The sequence below is a fragment of the Cyprinodon tularosa genome, unplaced genomic scaffold, assembly GCF_016077235.1.
Source record: "Cyprinodon tularosa strain WSP-4 unplaced genomic scaffold, ASM1607723v1 ctg108, whole genome shotgun sequence".
Classification (NCBI taxonomy): Eukaryota; Metazoa; Chordata; class Actinopteri; order Cyprinodontiformes; family Cyprinodontidae; genus Cyprinodon; species Cyprinodon tularosa.
Window position 1 is genome coordinate 487381 of NW_024037871.1, and position 13877 is coordinate 501257.

Below are 13877 nucleotides of genomic sequence, written 5' to 3' on the forward strand. Positions count from 1 at the left end.
GATGAAATGCGTTAAATTTGTCTATGAAAGCTGTCCACAGGCCATTATCCTTCCGCAATAACATCCAGGGGAGGTTTGATAATGGGGAGGCTGAATCCAAAATAACACTTATTGATTTGAGAGCAGGCTGCACAGGAATTTTCCATCAGCCTTCGAGTCTTTTCTTGCTGGCCACACATGGCGAAACCAATATTCTGAATTTGTTGGGCTTTTCTGACTTGAAGTAACCACCACAGCCAACAGTGTTCAATCGCACCCAGCATACAGCTCGTTCACAGCCTTCTTGAGTGCTGCCAGCAGCCTGATCAATGCCCATATTTCCGCTGACATCTTCTGTAATTGTCTTCCAAATTGAAACAGGAGAAATCCAAGTATTGTAAATCCGAAAAACCATAAATACATCATCGATATCCTCCACTAACAACATTGTAAAACACACCATCCTCCAAGCCTTCCAGGAGTCAATGGTGTATCCCACGAAATATGTCCCAGTAGGACAGGAAGGGTCCCGTTTTCCCCGTCTTCAAGTGGACAAAATTTTATAAATTTCATTGAGACACCAGCTGACGAGATCTAAATTTGGGTGATATGAAGAGAGGGCCCAGAAAAGAAAAGACACAGCAAAGCAGGGACAGAGCAGGGAGTTGCAGAGCAGCAGAAAAATGAGATTTAAAATTCCACCTGACATGTGTGACTCTGCGTAATGCAACAGCAGGTATTCATTTTTAGCCACACCCCTAAAGGCCAGCAGCATTGGAAACTAGAGGCTAAGACCTTTCTAAAGAGTGGCTGGAGGAAATTCTGCAACATTTCAGGTAATGTAACCGGTATGCGTTATAAAATAACTGATAAATCTCAGGAGCAAAAGCTTTTTCTTATGCAGAAGGTCTCCAATAATGTAAATCAGCATATTTCTCTCTCCAGATTCCCTTTTATGACTGGAAAAACGCATTTTTGCACTTTTGGCAATGTGCCAAAATCACATTTCCCCTTACCATATTGCCAATTCAGTCCAACTTTGCTTGAGTTATAGTCAAGCTGTGGATCTATAAACTCTGATGGTTCATCCAGAGTTTATAGATCCAGGGTTTCATGTTATTTTGCAGTTTTTTGTTGTGTTTTTTTTTTTTTTTTTTTTTTTCAAAATTTGGCAAAGCTAAATATTTTAGATATTTTCTTTGTTTATTCTTTTATAAATCAGACATGGTGACATTTAAAATAGTGGTTCCACCTGGAAAATATTCCTCCATGCCTTTCTGTCATACAAATACAAATTTGTATTTTCAATATGTAGTTTGGGAGCTATACCGTCCTCAATTCACATATGTAATTTTAGGCAGAATTTGCTCCTAAGACCCTCAGGGCTGAATGGTTTAAGATTTAGAACAGCTAGTCTAAATCATTCACTGCACAAAATAACCACAAAAGACCACGGATTAAAATACAATGGTACTTTATTAGCTGATAATCAGACAGTATTATTGTCACAACTGACTGTGTAATGACTACTAATGACTACTAAAAATAAGCACAAGTAAATAAAAACAAAGAAAATGGGTAAAAGGAGCTATGATATAAACTAAATAGTTCGGATATAAGACATGTATCACGATGTACACCTGTTTAGTACAAATAGAAAAAAAATTTCCAATATTATGTACTATAATTTGGCCGAACTCTAACCCTGAACTATCAGCTATCTTGATGAAATATAGCATCTCAGGTTGGTGGTTGGTAGGGCTGATCTTTTTTTTAAAGGTAATGTAAAAATAGGGTTATATTTGCAATTTAAATGTGGCTGATTTTTCACCTTGCCTTCATTTCAAATGGATAAAAAACAAAAAATAAAATCTAATCAATGATTATCATTATCATTTTTCAGCTGTATCCCACATTCCATGTGTCTAGTCTTGTGCTGCTCACCTAATTCTGTTGAAGTTTCTTGCTTTTAAATGGGAGTTCTGTTTTCCACTATTGTACGGATGGACGCTTCGATATTTGCTCAAACATAAATAACACAACTGACACTATATGCTCATTTACAGGGAGAGTCTTTGACTTAATACATACAGTTTGGTCTACTTGAATAGAAAGCCGGATGAATAGTAAACTAAACTTTACTGTTTTATAGCTGGGATCAACTGGAATTTATAAACTTGATTTTGTATTTTTCTTACTATTTAGTTTGAATTCATTTTTGTTTGTTTTTTCTCTAAAACGCATTGGGACTACGACTACATGATATAAATAAACATGAGTATTTTTTATATTGATTATTTGCATCCATCACAATTCCTCAAGTTTTATTTTTAGTCATATTTGTGGTATTGCCTTCCTTCACTTTTATCTAGTGGTTCACTGACCCTTTCATTCATTAGTATACCTCTGAAAGCATGGGAGCATAAACATACAGACTGTATGCAGAAACCCGAGTAGCTCCGGAGTGTATTTTGTTTTGTTTCAGAGCTGGAGGTGCACCAGTTAAAGTGAGTCCAGTTCCAAACCAGCTGCTCTACACAAAGCAGTCAGGATTGAGCTAAACACAAGACCCACTCTGACTCCAACCGGTGTCATGTTCACCATCACACGCACTAATGAATACATGCACAGCGGTGGGAGTCAGTTGAGCGAGTCACCCTGAACTATCTAAGCGATCAGAGAGAAAGTGAGAGAGAAAAAAAAAGAGCATAGTGCGCAGTTAGAGATTGTAAATGTGTCTGAGGAAGGAAAAAAATATCTCCCTAAAACTTGTTTCACATGCTTATCCAAACACACATATACATAAACACAAACGTGTCTTCCTCTGGACACTTTAGTCAACACTGTGTGGGGCCAAATGACTGTTGGTGGCTGAGATGGAAGAAGACACATTTTAAGATTGTATCGTTGTAGCCCAGAGGAGTATGTTTGTGTCAGTGTGTACGGCTGCGTGTGACACAAGCAACTTCTATAAACATAGTGCAAAAATGCCTTAAATGTGACTTCTAACTCTGTCTTGATCTCATTACTAGGAATCATCTCCTACACAGAGTACCTGTTCCTGCTCTGCATACTGACAAGTGAGTCATTTTCATGAAGGTTCGTCGTCTTTGTTTCTTTTTATTTCTGAAGCCAGTAGTTGGTTCAGTTCAGTTCTGCTAATACGCTAACTTTCCATCTATCCACCTTCTCCCGCTTATTCGGTTAGGGTTGTTGTGGGGCTGGTCCACATCTGCGTTCTATGTGCGAGTCAGTCAGGGTACACCCTGGACAGGTCACCAGTCTGTGGCAGGGCAAGGAAAGACAGTATTGTTTTTAAAACAATTGAATAAAAAAAAAAAATCAGCGGAAGAAGAAAGTCTTACTGCAAAAATAGCAGCAATATTTGTTGCTTCCAGTTTGCACATTATGTGTTTGTTACAAATTAAACAAGGCACTGTTACGGTGCATTTACGTCAAATACTTTCCTAAACCTTAGGATGTCTGGTTTAAGCAGAACATACACTGTGCAAAATTTTGATTCATTGCACGCAGCTACTGCTCAAACTGTACGACAAAACCGCAGGGTTGAAAAGTTCACAGATCACGATGTATGTTCTCACACTGTGCGGCCCAACGCTCTGATGCGATCTTATGACGGCCGACTGAATTTCAAGCAGGATTTATTTTTATTAGGGCTGCAACTAAAGATTATTTTAAAAATCAATGAATCGGCCGATTATTTTTTCGATTAATCGATGAATCAGACAAAAAATATTTTTTTATTTTAACCTCTTTATTCCAAAATAAACATTGTAGACAGAACAAACAAGCACACAAGTACAGGTTGCTCATTAACTGTACTGGTGCGATATGAAAAATAAATGTTTGTGTTAAAACTACGCAAGCTTACATGAGAAATGTAGCTGTACATCCACAAAATATAGGGTACTTTGTTTCATAAAGTGCAAAAAAAGACAGGCATTTTTGTTTTTAAAAGCCCCTAAGGGGTTCAAACAATAGGTCCCCCCATTTCAACAAATGAGTTTTTTTTTAGACTAGAAGAGTTACAGCTGGACGTTGAGGATCAACCAATCAGAGAAGCTGATCCAGGAGCTGTTTGGTAGACAGCATAAAACTATGAAAAATGACTACCGGTATATATAAAGGGTTATTCTCCACGGGTCTTAACGAAAAAACCAGAAGAACATATTTTTTTATGCAGAGAGGAAAGTGGGAGTTCTGTGATCATTATAAGTACACCAAAGTATTTTCTCACTGAACTGTGCCGATACAGTGCATTACACCTTTGTTGACTGAAAACGTCGATACCTGCTTGCGAGAAATATTCAATTTCATACTCTGAAATCTACTATCAAGTTGTATTCCTTATTTTTGTCTTTCATCAGTTTTGCCAAGGTTCTTTAGTTTCCTAACACAACCACAGAATATTTACTCAGCTCTATGAATGTCTCAAAATCAGTATTAAACTTTAATCTAATAAAGTCAGATCAATATTACTGGCCAGGCTCTCCCGTTTATGGTGAGAGAAAGGTTTTAGTTACAATTTTACAATATGTAAATGGTTGGATTACAAGAGAGAACTAATGTCAAATATATCAGTAAAGCCTAGATATAAGGCTGTAATTGGTGTTTTCTAAAAATCTCAGTACTCTGGCTAGTGGGCTGTGCCCCCAAACAGTGCAGCCTATTCAGTCATAGGCGATTCATTCCTCCCAGCCAATCCAACCTATGGATTTAAAAACACTAGTTTTATGATTCTAAAATGTACCTTTTTATCTTATTGATTTTATATCTAACAACACAAACCTAAAAATATCTTTCTATTAACTTTCAGCCTCTGCAAATGGCAACGGGAAATCTCTGACAGCCTGGTGCCTTCAGGGAACTTTCACTAATGACTCCCAGCACTATCTGTCGTTCTGCAGTGCAGTATGAACAGAACATTTAAATAGAATCATAGTCCTGATGAATTGATGACATTTTAAGGTTTACTTTCTCTCTTAAAAACATGTTGAATCCCCTCTCTACTGCAAGGGAATAGAGCAGAGCAGCTCAATGTCAGGAGCGTCGAGCATCCAGAGCTTCTTATTTCAAAATGTAAAAGCGTTCAAAGTTGAGGCATTTTGATGCTTAAAATGTGTTTTGTTAAAACGTACCATGAGAACAGTTGTTTTAATTTTTTTTTTTTTAAGAGGCGTCACCCCCCTTTTTTATGTGTGTAAATTTGAGTTTAATTCTTTGTCTGTGTAGTTTTAAAACCAGATGCTTAAAAACCCAATCCAGCTGTAGAGAAAAAGCCCTGTTGGACTTTAGACAATGAGCCAAGATTAGATTTTAGCAAAAGTTTTTGGACAACTATGAAACAAATTTTTTCATAATGAACAGAATAAAGATTTTTCAAATCACAAACTGCTTTTTAAAAAGTATGTATTCAATTTTAAATTATGCTCTCCAGTTTTGACAAGTCCTGATCTTGAAGGTCTTAGAACTTTGTATTTTCACGGTGGCCCTAATTACAGTAAAGTATTAAGTGTTTTGTTCCCTATAAATTTTTCATTGATTTAACAGTCTTTTAAGGAATTTAAGTTTAGCGTGGAATCATCCTTTGTACGTTTGATTAGCTAAAGCATTTCCAATGCTGTCATGACTTGATAAAACAAAAAGATAGTCCTTGAACTTAGTCCCTATTTGCCTTTAAGCCAATGAAACTGAACCTTAAGTTAACATTGTATAAAAGAATAAAAGATCCAGTTATTCTAAAAGACTATGGTACTTCTGTGAGAAACTTAATTAATTGAAATGACACAGTGTTTTGTTTTCTGGCTTTAAAACTACCTTCACTAAACACATACATGCTCTCACACTGTGTGTGTTTTCCTATCTGTTCTCCAGAACCACATGCTGGCTTTAAGATTGCTTTCAATATGTTTGATGCAGACGGCAACCAGATGGTGGACAAGAGGGAGTTCCTGGTGGTGAGTTCCTAGTACAAAGAACATGTACAATCTGTGTTATTTTTGCTATTAAATATCTTGTTAGCCAATGTTTGAAAATTATCTTTGAATAATATTTAATAACAAGTCAAAACTTGGATCAGTTTATGAAGTGAACATTTAGGTTTTGTAATTCTAGTTGATTATTGCTCTAACTTATAAGTGGCAGCAAAATATGACGGATATTTAAAGTTAAAATAGGAAACCATACAAAATATTGTACACAAATTTGTTTATACAATAAAATGTGGTAAATGTGAAACACACTTTATGCATGTTAACCTTTTCATTTAAATAATCTATATCATGCAGATGTGCCTTTTTTAATTCAACCTCTTGTTCTTTATTTTTAAAGCACTTGAAAAAGGCTGATTAGAAGTGCACCTTATTGAACAGCTAAGCAGAGTGATTGTAGCATTTCTGGAAGGGCTTCATGCGTGTTATTTTCCCAGCAGGATGCCAGTTTTTAAACTGAAAACGCTGCAGGCAGCGAGGGATTGGAGTGAGTGAGGAGGTGGGTGGGAGTGGGGTGGTACTACAGCAGCAGGGGGTGGTAATGGTTTAAAATCCTGTGGGAGCAGCCAGGTGCTGTTTCCCACATTGAAACTTGTAGCAATAGATCATGATTTCTGTTATTTCCAAGCATGAATAGTCATAGGAAGAAAATGATTTCTTTTTACATCACCTGAAAATGAAAGAAGAGAATGGCGATGTGGAAATAAATTGCCATCACAGTATCTTTTATATCAGTAGATATCGTCATATATCATGATGTGAGACAAATCCTATTTTTGTATAACTTTAATGTTCTCTGGTAATAATAAGTGAGAGCAAAAGGTTGATTTTGATTCAAAGATTTATTTTTAATAGTTGAAATGTCATCAAATGTTTATGCCCAAGGAGTTGGTAACTAGGGTGCTGCATTAATTAATATAATTCTTAGTTTAGTCTTGCATCTTATTAAAAATAGATGCTTCTCTTGGGGTGCACATGCCTTGCAAACGCAAAAGTTCACAGAAAATTCAAAGTACTACACAGTACTACAAATACAAAAACGAGACTAGCAAACCCAAAAATTAGGCTAACACACAAACATAAAAACACATGCAAAGGGAAGATGCTGGAAGGTTAAAAGCTGCAAACTAACAAGCAGTTATACTTTTATATATTTTTTCCTCTTCTGTGTTTGTGGTATGTTTTAAATTTGCAATGATCTTATGCACAAACGTTTGCACCCCTCCACTACTGTACTTCTGTCACTGTGAAGGATAATGCTAGGGTTTTAACTGCTCTTCCTGATCTGGTATAAACCAGTCATGTTTGTCTGATGCTTAAAATTTCAACAGAAATTGGGTGCTGCAACAATATAAGGATACAGAACATAAACACAGCTTGGCGTTCATGTGATAAAGTAAGCCGACATTGAGATTGTGTAGCAGCCTTGGTCTCATTCATTGTCATCATTTGAAATGAGTGGACTGAGAGTAAAGCTGAGGACCAAGAAACCAAACGACTGAAATGAGCTTGATCTTTTCTGTACAAAAAAGTTTGAATATCCTGATTAAAAAAAGCCAGAAGACTTTTGATGTCTATAAAAAAAAGCATCTCTATACTTTGCTAAGGGCGATAATTCCAAATATTTATAGAGTTTTATGTGTCTGTTTCAGCCTATGGTGTAAATAAAAAAAAGTACTCAAACAACTGCTCTTGAAATTGAAATTGAAGTCGTTTCTTAATCATACTAGTACGTAAAGTTCAGACTGGAAAAGTAAAAGTTTTCACCTGATTATGCTAATTAAAAAGCTTCCTCCTATTACAGCTCCAGGAAATCTTCCGTAAGAAAAATGAGAAGAAAGGAAGGAGAGGCGATGCTGAAAAGTCAGCTCAGTTGGTAAGAACACTGTCAGACATGTATATAAGAGGGTGGCACACAAACACCTTTCCAGCCTTTACAGACATTGGCTGCTCCTTACATCTAGTTAGTGAATTGGAGATTTCAAAATCTCTAAACAGAATTGATGAAGTTTGCTGTAAAAGTTGCAAGTCAAAATATGTTTTATAGGACTTTCTAATAAGTTGGAACATCTGTTAGTACAAACAGCCTATGTCAATTTTCAGCCTCACTGTAAATTAAATGTGTTAAAGCGTATAAAGAACATGATCTTACTAGTTCATGATCTATAGAAATGAAAACAAACTAGACCGTCATGTGTATATACTGCAGAGTGCATGCTATGTCATTAAGCTAATTGTGTGGTATCACCTCTGCTATTATTGTCTATTGTCTGCTTAATATATTTGATATGTTTTCAAACTGTGTCTTACCCACCTCTGTACAGATGGAAGCTCAGAAACAACCAGCAACCCTGCATTACAACACAGCCTGCATTTATATGCATTTCCATATCAAGGACCACTTACCTGCAGTTGTAGGCTATTTAATATCACTCCAAATGTTATTCACATTGGATCACATTGTAAAAGAATTTTTTTGATTGACATAACTGTTGATCACTGGTTGCATGTAAAGCGTTTACAGCAATCTACAGTGTTGGTTTAACGTGCCTCAATAACTTCTTCAAAACCACTTGATTACTCAAAACTAAAGAGGCAGAGTTTAGATGGTGCTAACCTCAGCAGGGATTGATCCTGGATAACTAAGGGAGTCTGTTTATGCTGTGAGCTATCAGGGTAGGACAATACAGGGAAGACCTAGAGAAAACAAAAAAACAGCCATTTCAAATTTATCATTTAAATCATGCAGTTTAAAATCCAATTTAAAAGGAGTTTGTAATTGAATATTTTATATTTGAATGATTAAATTATTATATATTTAATTTTTTTATTATTCAATGATTAAATACTGGGATTTGAAAATATTTTTTTTCAAAATCAATTTCTAAATTGAGATTTAAATAACATTATTCATAAATCTGATTATAAATGTATTTCCTAATCACACATTTTAAAAGGTAATTCCTTAATCCATTTCCTTTTTCAACTAGCATTTTCAAATCAAAGCACTTGCTTGTCTTTGTCGTCCGCTCTATTCAGCTGGCTTTTGAAACATACGGCGAGAAGGTGGGGGCCAGGTGGTGAGGGTTACAGGGGCGAGAAATGCAAAAGTAACATAAGAGTTACTTTTACTAGTAACTAGTTAGTTTTATTGTGGAGTAACTCAGTTAGTAACTCGGGTACCTTTTGGAAGAAGTAACTAGTAACCATAACTAATTACTTTTTCAAAGTAACATGCCCAACACTGCCTATACGTAGGATTGTCTAAGCAAACAGTAAAAATTTAAAGAATTGATTCAACAAAATCTCTCTTAGTTTTTGTAAATTATTAAGTTATGCTTCGTGTTTCATCCTAGAATCTATTTACCTTGTTTCTTAAAATTTTGTTTGCACAGAATTAGTTTTTTTGACATACCATTGGACATAAATAAAGTGTTAAACCCATTTTCTTCTATAGCAATGAGAGCACCATGTGTAGAATATACAGGGTTCCTACAGCGTAAGGCAAGTTAAATTCAAGACTTTTTAAGACTTTTTAATGGAGGTGTTGCAGATACAAGGGTGGAACTAAACCGAGAAATACCGGCTGTTTCTCGGTAACTCTATTTCGACGCTTTGTGTTTTGTGCTTCGCATGTGCGACTCCACTGCCTTAATGCCCATCGTTCCGAGCTTGAATGACTTCTTGCACAAAATACACTGAGCCTCATGTATGTTCCCTGGTTTTAGCCATGGAGAAAACTCTTGGCTGAATAGCCAATTTTAGTTATATTTACACTTGCTCATATTTTCCATACAAAAAGTAAATGGTGCATCTCCCAAATGTCCCGGCCACAACAACGCTTTTATTGGTTCCACTATCGGGATGGAACCAATAATGGCGAGCCGTTATTTTTTTAATATAAAAAAAATAAAAATTGTCAATTTTAACGTTTTATTTAGATTACAAAATAAATCGTAATAAAAATAATCCTATTTATGTTTTAAAAATTAAGACCTATGAAAGACTGATTTAAGACATTTTAATACCAATTAAGGCCTTAGTTTTATTTTAAGAATTCAATGCCTTTTAAGACTTTTTAAGGACCCGCGGGAACCCTGATATACATTAGTTTATGCAAAACCTTAATTTCAATATCTTTGAAGCAGAAATATGGCTTATATCTGTGGTCAATGCATTGAATTTTTTATTGTTTCACCTATAGTTCAATCCTGCTGAGGCTTATTATCACAAAAAACAGCGATGACAGTTATGTTTCACTTCAAAGAGATGAAAAGAAAAACATTTCGTTTGTCTTACATACATCACGTCACACAGATGATCAGAGTCAAGCAGTGCTTACTGTTGTAATGCAAGGTATGTTTTCAGAAATTGTAATCTCAGCTGTGTAGTAAATGACACATCCTCCTTCCTTGCATGTACTAACATGTATTTTCCCTCTTTTCCTCCTCCTTCGTCTTTCTGACTGCATGCTCTGTCCTCTTCTGTCTCTCGCTCATGTCTCTCTCTGTGTGTTAGACTATGCAGCTGTATGGATATCAGGTTGCCCCCATGAGCAGCGTATGTATCCCCAGTTATAATTTCTTAGTTTCCTTTGGTTCTATTTTGACATGTAAAGAAATATAGATGTTAATGAGGGAACAGAGCACAACAACATGTTTTTTTAGGTTAGGTGAGATAAAAATTCCAACTCGAAACTTGGTTTTAGTATTGAAAAAAAAGGAGTATTCCTACAATACAGTCCTCCATTTAGATTAGAAATATTGCTTTTATAAAATGGCACTGAATAAAAAGTTTAAAGCTTAACTTATAGAGGTTTTCTTTTGTTTTAGTAAGGTGTGTAGTGAGAGCAGCACACCACAACAATCTTTAGGGAAACAGCAGCTGTAAAATACAAACAACTTTATGAATAACAATATTCATCAGTATCTGTATTGACTCCAATGTTGAGAGGGGAAATATCATTTCATTTTGCAATAAAAAAAACCCAGAAAAGTAGCTATGTTTACATGGTGATAAGGAATTGGAATAACATTTGTAATCTGAGTAAGGGCGGTGGTTTATGCCAATTGAAAATGTGATCTATGTGAGTGTAAACGTTTGTCAAGATGAAGTTATTCCGAGTGCTTTTATGTCCCCCACATCAATGTGACTCATTTCCACTTTGAGAGGCTACGCCTTCTGGATAAATGCTGACACAATATTCCGATTAGCATTTTATTCTGATGACTTATGATTATTTAAACAATCCAATTATTATTTGTTTTTTTTACACATTTCATTTCCATCCTAAGGTTTTGTGCAGGTTAACATAAGTAGTGACAAATCAGACATCTTTTCGAGTAGAACATGATATAGAAAAACTAGAATTTCAGTTAGAAAAACAACTTAGGCTCTTTTGGTTAAATTGCTTGAACTGTTTAGCATCTCTTTATCCAGGTCTTTAGTAAAGTAGATGGTTATGCTGGGATCTTACTGCTGTTTGAATCATTTTAACAGCCCCTTAGGTCCTGTGCAGCTAATTCTAACAGCATCCGACATTTCTATACCTGGAAAAAACACAGCTAGATCTAATTTATCTGCGTGGTCTAATTAATCATAGAGGTGAAACTGAACGAGCCGTTTTTTATATAGTAGAATCACATTACTCCTCCCCTACAAACTTTTATGGTTCTCAAGGCGAACAGGTCATCTTCATTTTAAAGACGATTTAAATGAACAGAAAAAGATGCTTAAGTAATTTGGGGTGAACAGGGTGCATAAAAAGGGTGCTATGGACAATTTGGAAATTCTCTGGGCGTATCTGGGCATGCATCGTGTTATTCATTTAACTATTGTCAGTTTAGGATTATATGACCACTGGGCTTGCCATTAATTCAACATTTGCTCTCCAACACCACTAAATAACCAATCTGGAAACCATTCTGCAGTCCTTTGATTAAAGACAGGCTGGCAGGTTTCTAAGCTAAAGCATTTTTAATAGCTCTAGCGAAATCTTTATTAAGTATTTTCATTTACAGAATTTCTGCCACAACTTTAAAAAAAGTCTATCCTGGATGAGAATGGCGATTATCTTTTATATCTCCATGTGTTTCAAGTGCACTGATAGTGATTTTGATTATTTGTTCTTAGGATTTGTTGTAAATAATAGTTTGGGAATGAGATAAAGGTTTGTTAATACCAAATAAAACTGTTTGGAGAAATATATAAGGCTTATGATTTAGAATCAGTCAAATAGATAAATAACAGTTGGCATTAGGTCATTTATCTTAGGTTTAAAATACGTCACTCATGGCCGAAATATGAATTGATTTGGCCCAGTTCATCTGATCCTACGATTCCAGGAAAATCCCCAATCCTGAGGTCTTTAGTGGCTTGGTAAAAGAATATATGCAATTGGAGGTTGGGTGTCCATCTGTCAGGCCAGCTGATTGATTTCACCCTCTAACCGTGGAGGCAGTGGGATGAATAGACACAAGAATAACAGAAACAGAGTAATACATTTAAGAGGTCAGGTGAAATGAACTCTTACTACAAGTGGGATGTGGTTTAAAAAGGCATGATGCTCTAAAGCTCCAAACACAATCAGCCTTTTTTTCATTTGAGAGCATGTTTAGGTGCTATCTGGTCTGTGTGTGTTTGGGGGAGGTTCGTTATTACAAAGAGAACAGCTGATTTCATTATTGGTGAAGGCCTCTCAGACTGCTGTTTGCATTGTCTGTGCACATCAGCAGTATTTCTAATGTATAATGATACATCAAGAGTGTGGCCTTTTTATTAATTTGCAAATAAATACACACAAAGGGTTTATAATTTAAGCCCTTAATAGTTGACTGAAAATAGGTGGTAAATTAAATTAAGCGTATTGAAAGATGATGCTTCGACAACTTAGAGCAAATCACCTTTATTAGTAACCAATGTTTACTTCTGGCAGCCTCACATCTGTCTGAACAGTTTTCCTTTAACTTTTTCTTTCCACTAGTCTATCTAGCTCTCTGTTGCACACTAACACACACTTCTAGTGCTGTCACTGTTGTGATGGATAGCTCTATTGTCACATCGAAGTTAAGAGTGGTGCAGGGTCATGTTAAAATGGCTGCAGTGGCTTTCTCCCCAGAGAGAAACGCCGAGGTGGGTGGTCAGAAGCCTTTCGCTGTGCCTGTGTCTATTTAACTAAGAACACACTCTGCTCTTAATGCTGTTATAGTGGAATTTTACTAGAGTAGTCTCTTTGTATAACCTTAAAAAAGTGACTGAGCATGTAGGGTAACAGTTAAATAGAATGATCGCCCTTTAAATTACTTATAAATCATCCCACACTGCTCCTATTAATGCCAGTATTCACTGTAGTCCACCTTAAGAAAGTCGTTTTAGGTTTTAACTCCTTGATGCTAGGTTTGAGTTTTTAAATCTCTTCCTCTCCTTTTGTTTAAGGGATAAAGAACAAGGTGGATTTTTAACCATTTTAATTTTTAATATATGGGGATGGGGATGGAGCTTGTTTATCTAAAAACATTTACAGCAACATTGATTAAGATAGTTTATTATTTTGTTGATTCACTTTTCAAAAAGTTGCTCCACTCTGGTTTATTTTCACACACTAAAATATCTGTAGAAATGACATTTTCAATTCATGCAACATATTCATTTTTGTTTTTAATAATTGAACCACTGAAACTACAGTTTTTGCAATACCCATAAATAATAAAACATGCAGATTTTTTTTGTTCTGTATGGGATTCCATTTGAAAAAATACCATAAATGCAGGGCAACAATAAATGTGATCAATTACTATTTTATTGTTTTTTAGAAGCATATCAAATAGCAGATTTATTTCCATTGAGTATTTACAAAGTGATTCTACATTGCATAGAAACGTATTTGTA

At 35.6% G+C, this 13877-nt stretch overlaps 1 protein-coding gene across 13 annotated transcripts in view; it reads left to right on the top strand.

Annotated features, from left to right (window-relative positions):
* micu3a (mitochondrial calcium uptake family, member 3a) overlaps positions 1 to 13877 on the top strand; it is a 48670-nt gene that overhangs the window by 20532 nt on the left and 14261 nt on the right. For 9 of the 13 annotated variants that reach the window (XM_038290988.1, XM_038290898.1, XM_038290905.1 and 6 more), the window contains 4 exons: positions 3012 to 3059; positions 5875 to 5957; positions 7795 to 7866; positions 10509 to 10550. In XM_038290988.1, coding sequence (XP_038146916.1) covers positions 3012 to 3059; positions 5875 to 5957; positions 7795 to 7866; positions 10509 to 10550 — 245 coding nt within the window. The remainder of the gene's footprint in view (positions 1 to 3011; positions 3060 to 5874; positions 5958 to 7794; positions 7867 to 10508; positions 10551 to 13877) is intronic. The other 4 variants (XM_038290955.1, XM_038290963.1, XM_038291005.1 and 1 more) reach the window with 1 other exon arrangement.